Source organism: Bombina bombina, chromosome 7 (genome assembly GCF_027579735.1).
Source record: "Bombina bombina isolate aBomBom1 chromosome 7, aBomBom1.pri, whole genome shotgun sequence".
NCBI lineage: Eukaryota > Metazoa > Chordata > Amphibia > Anura > Bombinatoridae > Bombina > Bombina bombina.
The window spans coordinates 8,780,620-8,800,797 of NC_069505.1; the positions used below are offsets into that span (position 1 = coordinate 8,780,620).

The 20,178-nt window shown below is 42.0% G+C and overlaps 1 protein-coding gene across 2 annotated transcripts in view; it reads right to left on the reverse strand.

Moving 5' to 3' along the window:
- The window catches only part of LOC128665755 (reticulon-3), a 284,724-nt gene that overhangs the window by 33,196 nt on the left and 231,350 nt on the right, over positions 1–20,178 (reverse strand). For both annotated transcript variants that reach the window (XM_053719947.1, XM_053719946.1), the window contains exon 8: positions 5,330–5,388. In XM_053719947.1, the coding sequence (XP_053575922.1) occupies positions 5,330–5,388 (59 nt within the window). The remainder of the gene's footprint in view (positions 1–5,329; positions 5,389–20,178) is intronic.

The window sequence follows — 20,178 nt, forward strand, 5'->3', positions numbered from 1 at the left end:
GATATGATCTCTAACGCCCAGGGATCCTGGACATCTCTTGCCCAAGCCTGGGCGAAGAGAGAAAGTCTGCCCCCCACTAGATCCGTTCCCGGATCGGGGGCCCTCAATTCATGCTGTCTTAGGGGCAGCAGCAGGTTTCCTGGCCTGCTTGCCCTTGTTCCAGGACTGGTTAGGTCTCCAGCCTTGTCTGTAGCAAGCAACAGCTCCTTCCTGTTTTGGTGCAGATGAAGTTGATGCTGCTCCTGCTTTGAAATTACGAAAGGAACGAAAATTAGACTGTCTAGCCTTAGGTTTGGCTCTGTCTTGAGGCAGGGCATGGCCTTTACCTCCTGTAATGTCAGCGATAATTTCTTTCAACCCGGGCCCGAATAAGGTCTGCCCTTTGAAAGGTATATTAAGTAATTTAGATTTAGAAGTAACGTCAGCTGACCAGGATTTTAGCCACAGTGCTCTGCGCGCCTGAATGGCGAATCCGGAATTCTTAGCCGTAAGTTTAGTTAAATGTACTACGGCATCCGAAATAAATGAGTTAGCTAACTTAAGGGCTTTAAGCTTGTGTGTAATCTCATCTAATGGAGCTGATTCAAGTGTCTCTTCCAGAGACTCAAACCAAAATGCTGCTGCAGCCGTGACAGGCGCAATGCATGCAAGAGGTTGCAATATAAAACCTTGTTGAACAAACATTTTCTTAAGGTAACCCTCTAACTTTTTATCCATTGGATCTGAAAAGGCACAGCTATCCTCCACCGGGATAGTGGTACGCTTAGCTAAAGTAGAAACTGCTCCCTCCACCTTAGGGACCGTTTGCCATAAGTCCCGTGTGGTGGCGTCTATTGGAAACATCTTTCTAAATATCGGGGGGGGTGAGAACGGCACACCGGGTCTGTCCCACTCCTTAGTAACAATTTCAGTAAGTCTCTAAGTCTCTTAGGTATAGGAAAAACATCAGTACTCAACGGTACCGCAAAATATTTATCCAACCTACACATTTTCTCTGGTATTGCAACTGTGTTACAATCATTCAGAGCCGCTAACACCTCCCCTAGTAATACACGGAGGTTTTCCAGCTTAAATTTAAAATTTGAAATGTCTGAATGCAGTTTGTTTGGATCAGAACCGTCACCCGCAGAATGAAGCTCTCCGTCCTCATGTTCTGCAAATTGTGACGCAGTGTCTGACATGGCCCTAATATTATCAGCGCACTCTGTTCTCACCCCAGAGTGATCACGCTTACCTCTTAGTTCTGGTAATTTAGCCAAAACTTCAGTCATAACAGTAGCCATATCCTGTAATGTGATTTGTAATGGCCGCCCAGATGTACTCGGCGCTACAATATCACGCACCTCCCGAGCGGGAGATGCAGGTACTGACACGTGAGGCGAGTTAGTCGGCATAACTCTCCCCTCGTTGTTTGGAGAAATATGTTCAATTTGTACAGATTGACTTTTATTTAAAGTAGCATCAATGCAGTTAGTACATAAATTTCTATTGGGCTCCACTTTGGCTTTAGCACATATAGCACAGATATCTTCCTCTGAATCAGACATGTTTAACACACTAGCAAATAAACTAGCAACTTGGAAATACTTTTCAAGTAATTTACTATAATATGAAAACGTACTGTGCCTATAAGAAGCACAGAAAAAATTATGACAGTTGAAAATTAATAAACTGAAAAGTTATAGCATCAAATCTTTGTAAAAACACAATTTTAGCAAAGGATTGCTCCCATTAGCAAAGGATAACTAACCCTGATAGCAGAAAAAAAATACAGAAATAAACGTTTTTTATCACAGTCAACTACAATCTCACAGCTCTGCTGTGAGTGATTACCTCCCTCAAAACAAGTTTTGAAGACCCCTGAGTTCTGTAGAGATGAACCGGATCATGCAGGGAAGACAATGAACTTCTGACTGAATTTTTTGATGCGTAGCAAAAGCGCCAAAAAAGGCCCCTCCCCCTCACACACAACAGTGAGAGAGATCAGTAAACTGTCATAAATTAAATAAAACGACTGCCAAGTGGAAAAAAATAGTGCCCAAAACATTTTTTCACCCAGTACCTCAGAAAATTAAACGATTTTACATGCCAGCAAAAAACGTTTAACATAAAATAAATTAAGTGTTATTAAAAAGCCTGTTGCTAGTCCCTGCAAATTAGGCTAAAGTCTTATGCATACAGTATAATTCCAGTGAAGTGCCATTCCCCAGAATACTGAAGTGTAAAATATACATACATGACAGCCTGATACCAGTTGCTGCTACTGCATTTAAGGCTGAGTTTACATTATATCGGTATGGCAGAATTTTCTCATCAATTCCATTGTCAGAAAATAATAAGCTGCTACATACCTCTTTGCAGATTAATCTGCCCGCTGTCCCCTGATCTGAAGTTTACCTCTCCTCAGATGGCCGAGAAACAGCAATATGATCTTAACTACGCCGGCTAAAATCATAGAAAAAACTCAGGTAGATTCTTCTTCAAATTCTACCAGAGAAGGAATAACACACTCCGGTGCTATTATAAAATAACAAACTTTTGATTGAAGGTATGAAACTAAGTATAATCACCACAGTCCTCTCACACATCCTATCTATTCGTTGGGTGCAAGAGAATGACTGGGGGTGATGTAGAGGGGAGGAGCTATATAGCAGCTCTGCTGGGTGAATCCTCTTGCACTTCCTGTTGGGGAGGAGTTAATATCCCAGAAGTAATGATGACCCGTGGACTGACCACACTTAACAGGAGAAATAAAAGTAATAATATGTCCGTGCAGAGTCCACTCTGAGCTTAACTAAGTGTGCCCCAGAATCACTAGAATATGCACTAACCTTAATGCTGTCTGACAGCAAGACAGCTCCAACAGGTGTAGGAGGTCCTCTCCCTCCCATAGCCCTGTGGAAACAGATATTACCTGAGTTAGATATTGCTTAGGTCATCCTGAGAAGGGCAGCATAACAATATGGGAGGCGCAGTGAGAATTATGTCCCACAAGTTCCCATTGCTCTAAAGCCACCATTGCTCTACTGAAGAGACTGACTTGGACTACAGCTACACCCCAGAACAAAGCAGCACACTCTGGCACTACTTTAAAAATAATAAACTCTTGATTGAAGAATCTTTTTCTAACACCTCACTTTACCTCTTCCTATCACTAACGTAGGCAAAGAGAATGACTGGGGTGGGAGGGAAGGGAGGAGCTATTTAACAGCTCTGCTGTGGTGCTCTTTGCCTCCTCCTGCTGACCAAGAGGTGAATATCCCATTAGTAATTAAGATGATCCGTGGACTTGTGTCTTAAAAAAGAAATGACGACGCGTGCACAGGCCGATTGCGACTACCTGATCCTGTGTTACGTATTACTCAAGGTTAATGCTGTGTAATGGCGCTGTCCTGCGCAGTGGCGCACAATATAATGACACTTTTACACATGCCAGCCAGTGCTACCATTTGTAACTACCTGACGGAATCCTATCATCCTGTTACGTATTGTACAAGGTTAATGCCGTGTAATGGCGCTCTCCTGCGCAGTAGCACACATTATGCTGGTGCCCTTCTGTACACTAGAGTCCCACATCACACAGCGTTGCCAAACGGACAGATAACTCACTGTGCTGTTTGTCTCATCAGCCAAGTCTGCGGCTCCAGAATAATATTTTAAAGGGACAGTTCACTGCAAAGTTGTCTCCCCAAGATCCATTTTACCTGCTGGAGTGTATTAAAGGGACACTGAACCCAAATTTTTTCTTTAGTAATTCAGAAAGAGCATGCAATTTTAAGCAACTTTCTAATTTACTCCTATTATCAATTTTTCTTCGTTCTCTTGCTATCATTATTTGAAAAAGAAGGCATCTAAGATTTTTTTTGGTGTCAGTACTCAGGACAGCACTTTTTTTTTGGTGGATGAATTTATCCACCAATCAGCAAGGACAACCCAGGTTGTTCACCAAAAATGGTCCGGCATCTAAACTTACATTCTTGCATTTCAAATAAAGATACCAAGAGAATGAAGAAAATTTGATAATAGGAGTAAATTAGAAAGTTGCTTAAAATGTCATGCTTAATCTGAATCACGAAAGAAAATTTTTGGGTACAGTGTCCCTTTAAACTCTTTGCAAACAGCTTTATTACCTTTGGCATTTGAACATAGCTATATATGCCTGTTGAAACTAGTACCAATACTGAAAATATGAAAACTACGTAAGCACGATGTGGTGGCAGCAGCAAAGTGGGGGTGGGAGAGATAGGTACTAAAATGTTAATTGCTTTCTATGTATAGAGACATAAGACTTGTGTATATAAAGAGACCTAATGAACACAGATATTTCATATACAAAAATATAAACCAAAGTAATTGAAAACACATTAAGGGGAAACCAATTGTACATTTAACTATATGATTAATGCCTTTGCCGGGGTTAGGTCGGATATGATAAACTAGAGCAGAATGATGTGCAGCCCTAGTCTGTTCTGCCGCACACAAGTCTTTATGATAAAACCGCTGTCTTTGCAGAACATATTACTAAATCCTGTGCACTGCAACCTTTTAAACTGATGCGCCAACTAACAGGCTACTAGTGACAGAGTATGGGATTCAGATAATATGCACTAGTGGGAGATGAGCTAACCTTCTAAATCAGATTTCTTCCCCAAGAACACGAAGAATGTCAGATACAGGAGTGGGTAGCGCCCGTATGGAAATATCTCACTGAGGATAGTGTAATGAATATATGTAATAAGGCTATAGATGCACCTTTAAAATCAGCTAGAAATTATATGAGTATTCTGTGAAATGCTTGTATTAAAAAAAAAGTACATAGATAAAGGCAGGGCATGTATCAAATAGGATTCATTCTTTTAAAGCTCATTTTTTTCGTGTGTTTTAAGGTTGGCTAACCTATATGATTTTAGAGAGCTCATGTTTTGTGTGTGATTTTATTATTGCTTGAACCTTTAGATATAAACACATGGTTCTTATTTATATAACTACTGAGCTGTTTATACGTTTATGAATTTACTGACTTATCTAGATTTGGACTATTAAATATATCCTATGTGATACATGCCCTGCCTTTATCTATGTACTTTTTGTTTACAAGCATTTCACAGAATACTCATTTTAAGCCGATTTTAAAGGTGCATCTATAGCCTTATTACTAATTCATTACACTATCCTCAGTGAGATATTGCCGCACGGTCGCTACCTTCCTTACACATTCTTGTTTCTACATTACGCCCTATGTGCACGACTATATTACCCCAGGTGTTTATAGCGCTGTGCACTCTGTTGGCGCTCTACAAATAACTAATGATAATAATAATACACTTACTTCTCTGTTATGGATTTCACCTGCTCCTGGATCAGGGACACATAATGATCAATCTGCACCTGCATCATAAACACAAGAGTCAGATATTAATGTACTGACGCGCTGTTTAGTCTCTATGCAGATGCCAAGCAATCAAGGAAAAGTAAATGTGTGCTCCATATAACATTTAATTGCTTTAAATGGACAGTGTACTCCAGAACTTTTATTGTATATAAAGACAGATAATACCTTTATTAAACATTACCCAGTTCTGCATAACCAACACCGTTATATTAATATACATTTTACCTCTGTGGTTACCTTGTATCTAAGCCTCTGCAGACTGCCCCTTATCTCAGTTTTACCTCTGTGATTACCTTGTATCTAAGCCTCTGCAGACTGCTCCCTTATCTCAGTTTTACCTCTGTGATTACCTTGTATCTAAGCCTCTGCAGACTGCCCCCTTATCTCAGTTTTACCTCTGTGATTACCTTGTATCTAAGCCTCTGCAGACTGCCCCTTATCTCAGTTTTACCTCTGATTACCCTGTATCTAAGCCTCTGCAGACAGCCCCCTTATCTCAGTTAAATTAATATACTTTTTACCTCTGTGATTACCTTGTATCTAAGTCTCTGCAGACTGCCCCATTATCTCAGTTTTACCTCTGATTACCCTGTATCTAAGCCTCTGCAGACAGCCCCCTTATCTCAGTTTTACCTCTGTGATTACCCTGTATCTAAGCCTCTGAAAACTGCCCCCTTATCTCAGTATTACCTCTGTGATTACCCTGTATCTAAGCCTCTGCAGACTGCCACCTTATCTCAGTTTTACCTCTGTGATTACCGTGTATCTAAGCCTCTGCAGACTGCCCCTTATCTCACTTTTACCTCTGTGATTACCCTGTATCTAAGCCTCTGCAGACTGCCCCCTTATCTCAGTTTTACCCTTTGAGATTACCCTGTATCTAAGACTCTGCAGACGGCCCCTTATCTCAGTTTTACCTCTGTGATTACCCTGTATCTAAGACTCTGCATACGGCCCCTTATCTCAGTTTTACCTCTGTGATTACCCTGTATCTAAGCCTCTGCAGACTGCTCCTTATCTCAGTTTTACCTCTGTGATTACCTTGTAGCTAAGCCTCTGCAGACTGCCCCCTTATCTCAGTTTTACCTCTGTGATTACCTTGTATCTAAGCCTCTGCAGACTACCCCCTTATCTCAGTTTTACCTCTGTGATTACCTTATATCTAGCCTCGGCGGACTGCCCCCTTATCTCAGTTTTACCTCTGTGATTACCTTGTATCTAAGCCTCTGCAGACTGCCCCCTTATCTCAGTTTTACCTCTGTGATTACCCTGTATCTAAGACTCTGCATACGGCCCCTTATCTCGGTTTTACCTCTGTGATTACCCTGTATCTAAGCCTCTGCAGACTGCTCCTTATCTCAGTTTTACCTCTGTGATTACCTTGTATCTAAGCCTCTGCAGACTGCCCCCTTATCTCAGTTTTACCTCTGTGATTACCTTGTATCTAAGCATCTGCAGAGTGCCCCTTATCTCAGTTTTACCTCTGTGATTACCTTGTATCTAAGCCTCTGCAGACTGCCCCCTTATCTCAGTTTTACCTCTGTGATTATCTTGTATCTAAGCCTCTGCAGACTGCTCCTTATCTCACTTTTACTTATGTGATTAACTTGTATCTAAGCCTCTGCTGACAGCCCCCTTATGTCAGTGCTTTTGACAGACTTGTATTTTAGCCCATCAGTGCTGACTCCTAGGTAACTTCACGTGCGTGAACTCAATGTTATCTATATGACACACATGAACTAGCACGGTCTAGCTGTGAAAAACTGTCAAATGCATTCAGATAATAGGCGGCCTTCAAGGGCTTAGAAATGAGTATATGAGCCAACCTAGGTTTAGCTTTCAACAAAGAATACCAAGAAAACAAAGCAAAGGTTGTATACAATGACATGCCCTATTTGAATCATTAGCGTTTATTTGTGAATGTCCCTTTAATTAACCTGTCTCCGCCCAGACCGTGAACATAAAATAGGATTACACAGTAATGTGTAGTGATTCCAATCACTTTATAAATAGATGTTTAATGCCTCGCTTGTGTCAGTCTAGTGGTTTTATTGGTAAGGCAGGAAACACAACCAATCTCAAGCCGCACCTCCCGCCCAATTAGGTGAGAGCAGAGCACCGTCCGACACCTCTGCTTCAGCTATATCTATAAAGTTATATTTAACAGCCGCTGCAGCACTGGGAGCGTGCTCAGGGCAATGTGCTGTACCTCCTACCTTGCCAAACTAGAAAAAAAATGATATGAAACCCAAGAAACTTACTAATTGAATGCTATTATTTTTTCTTTGTTCTTTTAGTATCTTTATTTGAAAAAGCAGGAATGTAAGCTTAGGAGCTGGCCAATTTTTTGTTCAGAACTCTGAGTAGCACCTACATGTAGTCACCAATCAGCAAGCATTACCCAGGTGCTGAACCAAAAATTGGGCCAACTCCTAAGCTTACATTCCTGCTTTTTCAAATAAAAATAAAAAAAGAATGAAAACAAATTGATAATAGGAGTAAATTAGGACAGTTGATTAAGATTGCTGCTCTCTCTGAATCATAAAAGAAAAAAAAATGGGTTTAATATCCCTTTAAGTTTGTGCAAAAGTGGTAGTTAAAATAAAATGAAGAACCACTACATGCAACCTGATCATGCATGTTTGTCTGAAGGGGGTGAATAATAACCAGAGATACAAAACATTTATTATGCTTGTCCTGTGACATCTGAAGATATGAGCACAAACATACACAGAACAGGGTGGGACTTGGTAGTTACCGATAAACACACAGCAACATACAGAGCAATGTGCAAGATGAACAAAGGCTCGTGCTTTCATACACTTGTGATAACATATTCAGGAACCGTGAGACAGTACTAAAGCTGCACATACAGAGTAATGTGCAGGATGAACAAAGGCTTGTGCTTTCATACACTTGTGATAACATATTCAGGAACCGTGAGACAGTACTAAAGCTGCACATACAGAGTAATGTGCGGGATGAACAAAGGCTTGTGCTTTCATACACGTGTGATAACATATTGAGGAGCCGTGTGTCAGTACTAAAGCTGCACATACAGTGTAATGTGCGGGATGAACAAAGGCTCGTGCTTTCATACACTTGTGATAACATATTCAGGAACCGTGAGACAGTACTAAAGCTGCACATACAGAGTAATGTGCGTGATGAACAAAGGCTTGTGCTTTCATACACTTGTGATAACATATTCAGGAGCCGTGTGTTAGTACTAAAGCTGCACATACAGAGTAATGTGCGGGATGAACAAAGGCTTGTGCTTTCATACACTTGTGATAACATATTCAGGAGCCGTGTGTCAGTACTAAAGCTGCACATACAGAGCAATGTGCAGGATGAACAAAGGCTTGTGCTTTCATACACTTGTGATAACATATTCAGGAGCCGTGTGTCAGTACTAAAGCTGCACATACAGAGTAATGTGCACGATGAACAAAGGCTTGTGCTTTCATACACTTGTGCTAACATATTCAGGAGCCGTGTGTCAGTACTAAAGCTGCACATACAGAGTAATGTGCGGGATGAAGAAAGGCTTGTGCTTTCATACACTTGTGATAACATATTCAGGAGCCGTGTGTCAGTACTAAAGCTGCACATACAGAGCAATGTGCAGGATGAACAAAGGCTTGTGCTTTCATACACTTGTGATAACATATTCAGGAGCCGTGTGTCAGTACTAAAGCTGCACATACAGAGCAATGTGCAGGATGAACAAAGGCTTGGGCTTTCATACACTTGTGATAACATATTCAGGAGCCGTGAGACAGTACTAAAGCTGCACATACAGAGTAATGTGCGGGATGAACAAAGGCTTGTGCTTTCATACACTTGTGATAACATATTCAGGAGCCGTGAGACAGTACTAAAGCTGCACATACAGAGTAATGTGCGGGATGAACAAAGGCTTGTGCTTTCATACACTTGTGATAACATACTCAGGAGCCGTGTGTCAGTACTAAAGCTGCATATACAGAGTAATCTGCGGGATGAACAAAGGCTTGTGCTTTCATACACTTGTGATAACACATTCAGGAGCCGTGTGACAGTACTAAAGCTGCACATACAGAGCAATGTGCGGGATGAACAAAGGCTTGTGCTTTCATACACTTGTGATAACATATTCAGGAGCCGTGTGTCAGTACTAAAGCTGCACATACAGAGCAATGTGCAGGATGAACAAAGGCTTGTGCTTTCATACACTTGTGATAACATATTCAGGAGCCGTGAGACAGTACTAAAGCTGCACATACAGAGTAATGTGCGGGATGAACAAAGGCTTGTGCTTTCATACACTTGTGATAACATACTCAGGAGCCCTGTGTCAGTACTAAAGCTGCACATACAGAGTAATGTGCAGGATGAACAAAGGCTTGTGCTTTCATACACTTGTGATAACATATTCAGGAGCCGTGTGTCAGTACTAAAGCTGCACATACAGAGCAATGTGCGGGATGAACAAAGGCTTGTGCTTTCATACACTTGTGATAACATATTCAGGAGCCGTGTTTCAGTACTAAAGCTGCACATACAGAGCAATGTGCGGGATGAACAAAGGCTTGTGCTTTCATACACTTGTGATAACATATTCAGGAGCCGTGAGACAGTACTAAAGCTGCACATACAGAGTAATGTGCGGGATGAACAAAGGCTTGTGCTTTCATACACTTGTGATAACATATTCAGGAGCCGTGAGACAGTACTAAAGCTGCACATACAGAGTAATGTGCAGGATGAATAAAGGCTTGTGCTTTCATACACTTGTGATAACATATTCAGGAACCGTGAGACAGTACTAAAGGTGCACATACAGAGCAATGTGCGGGATGAACAAAGCCTTGTGCTTTCATACACTTGTGATAACACATTCAGGAGCCAGTGTGTCAGTACTAAAGCTGCACATACAGAGCAATGTGCAGGATGAACAAAGCCTTGTGCTTTCATACACTTGTGATAACATATTCAGGAGCCGTGTGTCAGTACTAAAGCTGCACATACAGAGCAATGTGCAGGATGAACAAAGGCTTGTGCTTTCATACACTTGTGATAACATATTCAGGAGCCGTGTGTCAGTACTAAAGCTGCACATACAGAGCAATGTGCAGTATGAACAAAGGCTCGTGCTTTTATACACTTGTGATAACATATTCAGGAACCGTGAGACAGTACTAAAGCTGCACATACAGAGTAATGTGCGGGATGAACAAAGGCTTGTGCTTTCATACACTTGTGATAACATATTCAGGAGCCGTGAGACAGTACTAAAGCTGCACATATAGAGCAATGTGCAGGATGAAAAAAGGCTTGTGCTTTCATACACTTGTGATAACATATTCAGGAGCCGTGAGACAGTACTAAAGCTGCACATACAGAGCAATGTGCAGGATGAACAAAGGCTTGTGCTTTCATACACTTGTGATAACATATTCAGGAGCCGTGTGTCAGTACTAAAGCTGCACATACAGAGCAATGTGCAGTATGAACAAATGCTTGTGCTTTCATACACTTGTGATAACATATTCAGGAGCCGTGTGTCAGTACTAAAGCTGCACATACAGAGTATTGTGCACGATGAACAAAGGCTTGTGCTTTCATACACTTGTGATAACATATTCAGGAGCAGTGTGTCAGTACTAAAGCTGCACATACAGAGCAATGTGCGGGATGAATAAAGGCTTGTGCTTTCATACACTTGTGATAACATATTCAGGAGCCGTGTGTCAGTACTAAAGCTGCACATACAGAGCAATGTGCAGGATGAACAAAGGCTTGTGCTTTCATACACTTGTGATAACATATTCAGGAGCTGTGTGTCAGTACTAAAGCTGCACATACAGAGCAATGTGCAGTATGAACAAAGGCTTGTGCTTTCATACACTTGTGATAACATATTCAGGAACCGTGAGACAGTACTAAAGCTGCACATACAGAGTAATGTGCGGGATGAACAAAGGCTTGTGCTTTCATACACTTGTGATAACATATTCAGGAGCCGTGAGACAGTACTAAAGCTGCACATACAGAGTAATGTGCGGGATGAACAAAGGCTTGTGCTTTCATACACTTGTGATAACATACTCAGGAGCCGTGTGTCAGTACTAAAGCTGCACATACAGAGTAATCTGCGGGATGAACAAAGGCTTGTGCTTTCATACACTTGTGATAACACATTCAGGAGCCGTGTGACAGTACTAAAGCTGCACATACAGAGCAATGTGCGGGATGAACAAAGGCTTGTGCTTTCATACACTTGTGATAACATATTCAGGAGCCGTGTGTCAGTACTAAAGCTGCACATACAGAGCAATGTGCAGGATGAACAAAGGCTTGTGCTTTCATACACTTGTGATAACATATTCAGGAGCCGTGAGACAGTACTAAAGCTGCACATACAGAGTAATGTGCGGGATGAACAAAGGCTTGTGCTTTCATACACTTGTGATAACATACTCAGGAGCCGTGTGTCAGTACTAAAGCTGCACATACAGAGTAATGTGCAGGATGAACAAAGGCTTGTGCTTTCATACACTTGTGATAACATATTCAGGAGCCGTGTGTCAGGAATAAAGCTGCACATACAGAGCAATGTGCGGGATGAACAAAGGCTTGTGCTTTCATACACTTGTGATAACATATTCAGGAGCCGTGTTTCAGTACTAAAGCTGCACATACAGAGTAATGTGCGGGATGAACAAAGGCTTGTGCTTTCATACACTTGTGATAACATATTCAGGAGCCGTGAGACAGTACTAAAGCTGCACATACAGAGCAATGTGCGGGATGAACAAAGGCTTGTGCTTTCATACACTTGTGGTAACATATTCAGGAGCCGTGTGTCAGTACTAAAGCTGCACATACAGAGCAATGTGCAGGATGAACAAAGGCTTGTGCTTTCATACACTTGTGATAACATATTCAGGAGCCGTGTGTCAGTACTAAAGCTGCACATACAGAGTAATGTGCACGATGAACAAAGGCTTGTGCTTTCATACACTTGTGATAACATATTCAGGAGCCGTGTGTCAGTACTAAAGCTGCACATACAGAGTAATGTGCGGGATGAACAAAGGCTTGTGCTTTCATACACTTGTGATAACATATTCAGGAGCCGTGTGTCAGTACTAAAGCTGCACATACAGAGCAATGTGCAGGATGAACAAAGGCTTGTGCTTTCATACACTTGTGATAACATATTCAGGAGCCGTGAGACAGTACTAAAGCTGCACATACAGAGCAATGTGCGGGATGAACAAAGGCTTGTGCTTTCATACACTTGTGATAACATATTCAGGAACCGTGAGACAGTACTAAAGCTGCACATACAGAGTAATGTGCGGGATGAACAAAGGCATGTGCTTTCATACACTTGTGATAACATATTCAGGAGCCGTGAAACAGTACTAAAGCTGCACATACAGAGTAATGTGCGGGATGAACAAAGGCTTGTGCTTTCATACACTTGTGATAACATATTCAGGAGCCGTGTGTCAGTACCAAAGCTGCACATAGAGTAATGTGCGGGATGAACAAAGGCTTGTGCTTTCATACACTTGTGATAACATAGGAGCCGTGAGACAGTACTAAAGCTGCACATACAGAGCAATGTGCAGGATGAACAAAGGCTTGTGCTTTCATACACTTGTGATAACATATTCAGGAGCCGTGTGTCAGTACTAAAGCTGCACATACAGAGCAATGTGCAGTATGAACAAAGGCTTGTGCTTTCATACACTTGTGATAACATATTCAGGAGCCGTGAGACAGTACTAAAGCTGCACATACAGAGTAATGTGCGGGATGAACAAAGGCTTGTGCTTTCATACACTTGTGATAACATATTCAGGAGCCGTGTGTCAGTACTAAAGCTGCACATACAGAGTAATGTGCAGGATGAACAAAGGCTTGTGCTTTCATACACTTGTGATAACATATTCAGGAGCCGTGTGTCATTACTAAAGCTGCACATACAGAGTAACGTGCAGGATGAACAAAGGCTTGTGCTTTCATACACTTGTGATAACATATTCACGAGCCGTGTGTTAGTACTAAAGCTGTACATACAGAGCAATGTGCGGGATGAACAAAGGCTTGTGCTTTCATACACTTGTGATAACATATTCAGGAGCCGTGTGTCAGTACTAAAGCTGCACATACAGAGTAATGTGCGGGATGAACAAAGGCTTGTGCTTTCATACACTTGTGATAACATATTCAGGAGCCGTGTGTCAGTACTAAAGCTGCACATACAGAGTAATGTGCGGGATGAACAAAGGCTTGTGCTTTCATACACTTGTGATAACATATTCAGGAGCCGTGAGATAGTACTAAAGCTGCACATACAGAACAATGTGCGGGATGAACAAAGGCTTGTGCTTTCATACACTTGTGATAACATATTCAGGAGCCGTGTGTCAGTACTAAAGCTGCACATACAGAGTAATGTGCGGGATGAACAAAGGCTTGTGCTCTCATACACTTGTGCTAACATATTCAGGAGCCGTGTGTCAGTACTAAAGCTGCACATACAGAGTAATGTGCGGGATGAACAAAGGCTTGTGCTTTCATACACTTGTGATAACATATTCAGGAGCCGTGTGTCAGTACTAAAGCTGCACATACAGAGCAATGTGCAGGATGAACAAAGGCTTGTGCTTTCATACACTTGTGATAACATATTCAGGAACCGTGAGACAGTACTAAAGGTGCACATACAGAGCAATGTGCGGGATGAACAAAGCCTTGTGCTTTCATACACTTGTGATAACACATTCAGGAGCCAGTGTGTCAGTACTAAAGCTGCACATACAGAGCAATGTGCAGGATGAACAAAGCCTTGTGCTTTCATACACTTGTGATAACATATTCAGGAGCCGTGTGTCAGTACTAAAGCTGCACATACAGAGCAATGTGCAGGATGAACAAAGGCTTGTGCTTTCATACACTTGTGATAACATATTCAGGAGCCGTGTGTCAGTACTAAAGCTGCACATACAGAGCAATGTGCAGTATGAACAAAGGCTTGTGCTTTCATACACTTGTGATAACATATTCAGGAGCCGTGTGTCAGTACTAAAGCTGCACATACAGAGTAATGTGCACGATGAACAAAGGCTTGTGCTTTCATACACTTGTGATAACATATTCAGGAGCCGTGTGTCAGTACTAAAGCTGCACATACAGAGCAATGTGCGGGATGAATAAAGGCTTGTGCTTTCATACACTTGTGATAACATATTCAGGAGCCGTGTGTCAGTACTAAAGCTGCACATACAGAGCAATGTGCAGGATGAACAAAGGCTTGTGCTTTCATACACTTGTGATAACATATTCAGGAGCCGTGTTTCAGTACTAAAGCTGCACATACAGAGCAATGTGCAGGATGAACAAAGGCTTGTGCTTTCATACACTTGTGATAACATATTCAGGAGCTGTGTGTCAGTACTAAAGCTGCACATACAGAGCAATGTGCAGTATGAACAAAGGCTTGTGCTTTCATACACTTGTGATAACATATTCAGGAACCGTGAGACAGTACTAAAGCTGCACATACAGAGTAATGTGCGGGATGAACAAAGGCTTGTGCTTTCATACACTTGTGATAACATATTCAGGAGCCGTGAGACAGTACTAAAGCTGCACATACAGAGCAATGTGCGGGATGAACAAAGGCTTGTGCTTTCATACACTTGTGATAACATATTCAGGAGCCGTGTGTCAGTACTAAAGCTGCACATACAGAGCAATGTGCAGGATGAACAAAGGCTTGTGCTTTCATACACTTGTGATAACATATTCAGGAGCCGTGTGTCAGTACTAAAGCTGCACATACAGAGTAATGTGCACGATGAACAAAGGCTTGTGCTTTCATACACTTGTGATAACATATTCAGGAGCCGTGTGTCAGTACTAAAGCTGCACATACAGAGTAATGTGCGGGATGAACAAAGGCTTGTGCTTTCATACACTTGTGATAACATATTCAGGAGCCGTGTGTCAGTACTAAAGCTGCACATACAGAGCAATGTGCAGGATGAACAAAGGCTTGTGCTTTCATACACTTGTGATAACATATTCAGGAGCCGTGAGACAGTACTAAAGCTGCACATACAGAGCAATGTGCGGGATGAACAAAGGCTTGTGCTTTCATACACTTGTGATAACATATTCAGGAACCGTGAGACAGTACTAAAGCTGCACATACAGAGTAATGTGCGGGATGAACAAAGGCATGTGCTTTCATACACTTGTGATAACATATTCAGGAGCCGTGAAACAGTACTAAAGCTGCACATACAGAGTAATGTGCGGGATGAACAAAGGCTTGTGCTTTCATACACTTGTGATAACATATTCAGGAGCCGTGTGTCAGTACCAAAGCTGCACATAGAGTAATGTGCGGGATGAACAAAGGCTTGTGCTTTCATACACTTGTGATAACATAGGAGCCGTGAGACAGTACTAAAGCTGCACATACAGAGCAATGTGCAGGATGAACAAAGGCTTGTGCTTTCATACACTTGTGATAACATATTCAGGAGCCGTATGTCAGTACTAAAGCTGCACATACAGAGCAATGTGCAGGATGAACAAAGGCTTGTGCTTTCATACACTTGTGATAACATATTCAGGAGCCGTGTGTCAGTACTAAAGCTGCACATACAGAGCAATGTGCGGGATGAACAAAGGCTTGTGCTTTCATACACTTGTGATAACATAGGAGCCGTGAGACAGTACTAAAGCTGCACATACAGAGTAATGTGCAGGATGAACAAAGGCTTGTGCTTTCATACACTTGTGATAACATATTCAGGAACCGTGAGACAGTACTAAAGCTGCACATACAGAGTAATGTGCAGGATGAACAAAGGCTTGTGCTTTCATACACGTGTGATAACATATTCAGGAGCCGTGTGTCAGTACTAAAGCTGCACATACAGAGTAATGTGCGGGATGAACAAAGGCTTGTGCTTTCATACACTTGTGATAACATATTCAGGAGCCGTGTGTCAGTACTAAAGCTGCACATACAGAGTAACGTGCAGGATGAACAAAGGCTTGTGCTTTCATACACTTGTGATAACATATTCAGGAGCCGTGTGTCAGTACTAAAGCTGCACATACAGAGTAACGTGCAGGATGAACAAAGGCTTGTGCTTTCATACACTTGTGATAACATATTCAGGAGCCGTGTGTTAGTACTAAAGCTGTACATACACAGCAATGTGCAGGATGAACAAAGGCTTGTGCTTTCATACACTTGTGATAACATATTCAGGAGCCGTGTGTCAGTACTAAAGCTGCACATACAGAGTAATGTGCAGGATGAACAAAGGCTTGTGCTTTTATACACTTGTGATAACATATTCAGGAGCCGTGAGATAGTACTAAAGCTGCACATACAGAACAATGTGCGGGATGAACAAAGGCTTGTGCTTTCATACACTTGTGATAACATATTCAGGAGCCGTGTGTCAGTACTAAAGCTGCACATACAGAGTAATGTGCGGGATGAACAAAGGCTTGTGCTCTCATACACTTGTGCTAACATATTCAGGAGCCGTGTGTCAGTACTAAAGCTGCACATACAGAGTAATGTGCGGGATGAACAAAGGCTTGTGCTTTCATACACTTGTGATAACATATTCAGGAGCCGTGTGTCAGTACTAAAGCTGCACATACAGAACAATGTGCGGGATGAACAAAGGCTTGTGCTTTCATACACTTGTGATAACATATTCAGGAGCCGTGTGTCAGTACTAAAGCTGCACATACAGAGTAATGTGCGGGATGAACAAAGGCTTGTGCTCTCATACACTTGTGCTAACATATTCAGGAGCCGTGTGTCAGTACTAAAGCTGCACATACAGAGTAATGTGCGGGATGAACAAAGGCTTGTGCTTTCATACACTTGTGATAACATATTCAGGAGCCGTGTGTCAGTACTAAAGCTGCACATACAGAGTAATGTGCAGGATGAACAAAGGCTTGTGCTTTCATACACTTGTGATAACATATTCAGGAGCCGTGTGTCAGTACTAAAGCTGCACATACAGAGCAATGTGCGGGATGAACAAAGGCTTGTGCTTTCATACACTTGTGATAACATATTCAGGAGCCGTGAGACAGTACTAAAGCTGCACATACAGAGTAATGTGCGGGATGAACAAAGGCTTGTGCTTTCATACACATGTGATAACATATTCAGGAGCCGTGAGACAGTACTAAAGCTGCACATACAGAGTAATGTGCAGGATGAATAAAGGCTTGTGCTTTCATACACTTGTGATAACATATTCAGGAACCGTGAGACAGTACTAAAGGTGCACATACAGAGCAATGTGCGGGATGAACAAAGCCTTGTGCTTTCATACACTTGTGATAACACATTCAGGAGCCAGTGTGTCAGTACTAAAGCTGCACATACAGAGCAATGTGCAGGATGAACAAAGGCTTGTGCTTTCATACACTTGTGATAACATATTCAGGAGCCGTGTGTCAGTACTAAAGCTGCACATACAGAGCAATGTGCAGTATGAACAAAGGCTCGTGCTTTTATACACTTGTGATAACATATTCAGGAACCGTGAGACAGTACTAAAGCTGCACATACAGAGTAATGTGCGGGATGAACAAAGGCTTGTGCTTTCATACACTTGTGATAACATATTCAGGAGCCGTGAGACAGTACTAAAGCTGCACATATAGAGCAATGTGCAGGATGAACAAAGGCTTGTGCTTTCATACACTTGTGATAACATATTCAGGAGCCGTGAGACAGTACTAAAGCTGCACATACAGAGCAATGTGCAGGATGAACAAAGGCTTGTGCTTTCATACACTTGTGATAACATATTCAGGAGCCGTGTGTCAGTACTAAAGCTGCACATACAGAGCAATGTGCACGATGAACAAAGGCTTGTGCTTTCATACACTTGTGATAACATATTCAGGAGCCGTGTGTCAGTACTAAAGCTGCACATACAGAGTAATGTGCACGATGAACAAAGGCTTGTGCTTTCATACACTTGTGATAACATATTCAGGAGCCGTGTGTCAGTACTAAAGCTGCACATACAGAGCAATGTGCGGGATGAATAAAGGCTTGTGCTTTCATACACTTGTGATAACATATTCAGGAGCCGTGTGTCAGTACTAAAGCTGCACATACAGAGCAATGTGCAGGATGAACAAAGGCTTGTGCTTTCATACACTTGTGATAACATATTCAGGAGCCGTGTGTCAGTACTAAAGCTGCACATACAGAGCAATGTGCAGGATGAACAAAGGCTTGTGCTTTCATACACTTGTGATAACATATTCAGGAGCCGTGTGTCAGTACTAAAGCTGCACATACAGAGTAATGTGCACGATGAACAAAGGCTTGTGCTTTCATACACTTGTAATAACATATTCAGGAGCCGTGTGTCAGTACTAAAGCTGCACATACAGAGTAATGTGCGGGATGAACAAAGGCTTGTGCTTTCATACACTTGTGATAACATATTCAGGAGCCGTGTGTCAGTACTAAAGCTGCACATACAGAGCAATGTGCAGGATGAACAAAGGCTTGTGCTTTCATACACTTGTGATAACATATTCAGGAGCCGTGAGACAGTACTAAAGCTGCACATACAGAGAAATGTGCGGGATGAACAAAGGCTTGTGCTTTCATACACTTGTGATAACATATTCAGGAACCGTGAGACAGTACTAAAGCTGCACATACAGAGTAATGTGCGGGATGAACAAAGGCATGTGCTTTCATACACTTGTGATAACATATTCAGGAGCCGTGAAACAGTACTAAAGCTGCACATACAGAGTAATGTGCGGGATGAACAAAGGCTTGTGCTTTCATACACTTGTGATAACATATTCAGGAGCCGTGTGTCAGTACCAAAGCTGCACATAGAGTAATGTGCGGGATGAACAAAGGCTTGTGCTTTCATACACTTGTGATAACATAGGAGCCGTGAGACAGTACTAAAGCTGCACATACAGAGCAATGTGCAGGATGAACAAAGGCTTGTGCTTTCATACACTTGTGATAACATATTCAGGAGCCGTATGTCAGTACTAAAGCTGCACATACAGAGCAATGTGCAGGATGAACAAAGGCTTGTGCTTTCATACACTTGTGATAACATATTCAGGAACCGTGAGACAGTACTAAAGCTGCACATACAGAGTAATGTGCAGGATGTACAAAGGCTTGTGCTTTCATACACGTGTGATAACATATTCAGGAGCCGTGTGTCAGTACTAAAGCTGCACATACAGAGTAATGTGCGGGATGAACAAAGGCTTGTGCTTTCATACACTTGTGATAACATATTCAGGAGCCGTGTGTCAGTACTAAAGCTGCACATACAGAGTAATGTGCAGGATGAACAAAGGCTTGTGCTTTCATACACTTGTGATAACATATTCAGGAGCCGTGTGTCAGTACTAAAGCTGCACATACAGAGTAACGTGCAGGATGAACAAAGGCTTGTGCTTTCATACACTTGTGATAACATATTCAGGAGCCGTGTGTTAGTACTAAAGCTGTACATACACAGCAATGTGCAGGATGAACAAAGGCTTGTGCTTTCATACACTTGTGATAACATATTCAGGAGCCGTGTGTCAGTACTAAAGCTGCACATACAGAGTAATGTGCGGGATGAACAAAGGCTTGTGCTTTCATACACTTGTGATAACATATTCAGGAGCCGTGTGTCAGTACTAAAGCTGCACATACAGAGCAATGTGCAGGATGAACAAAGGCT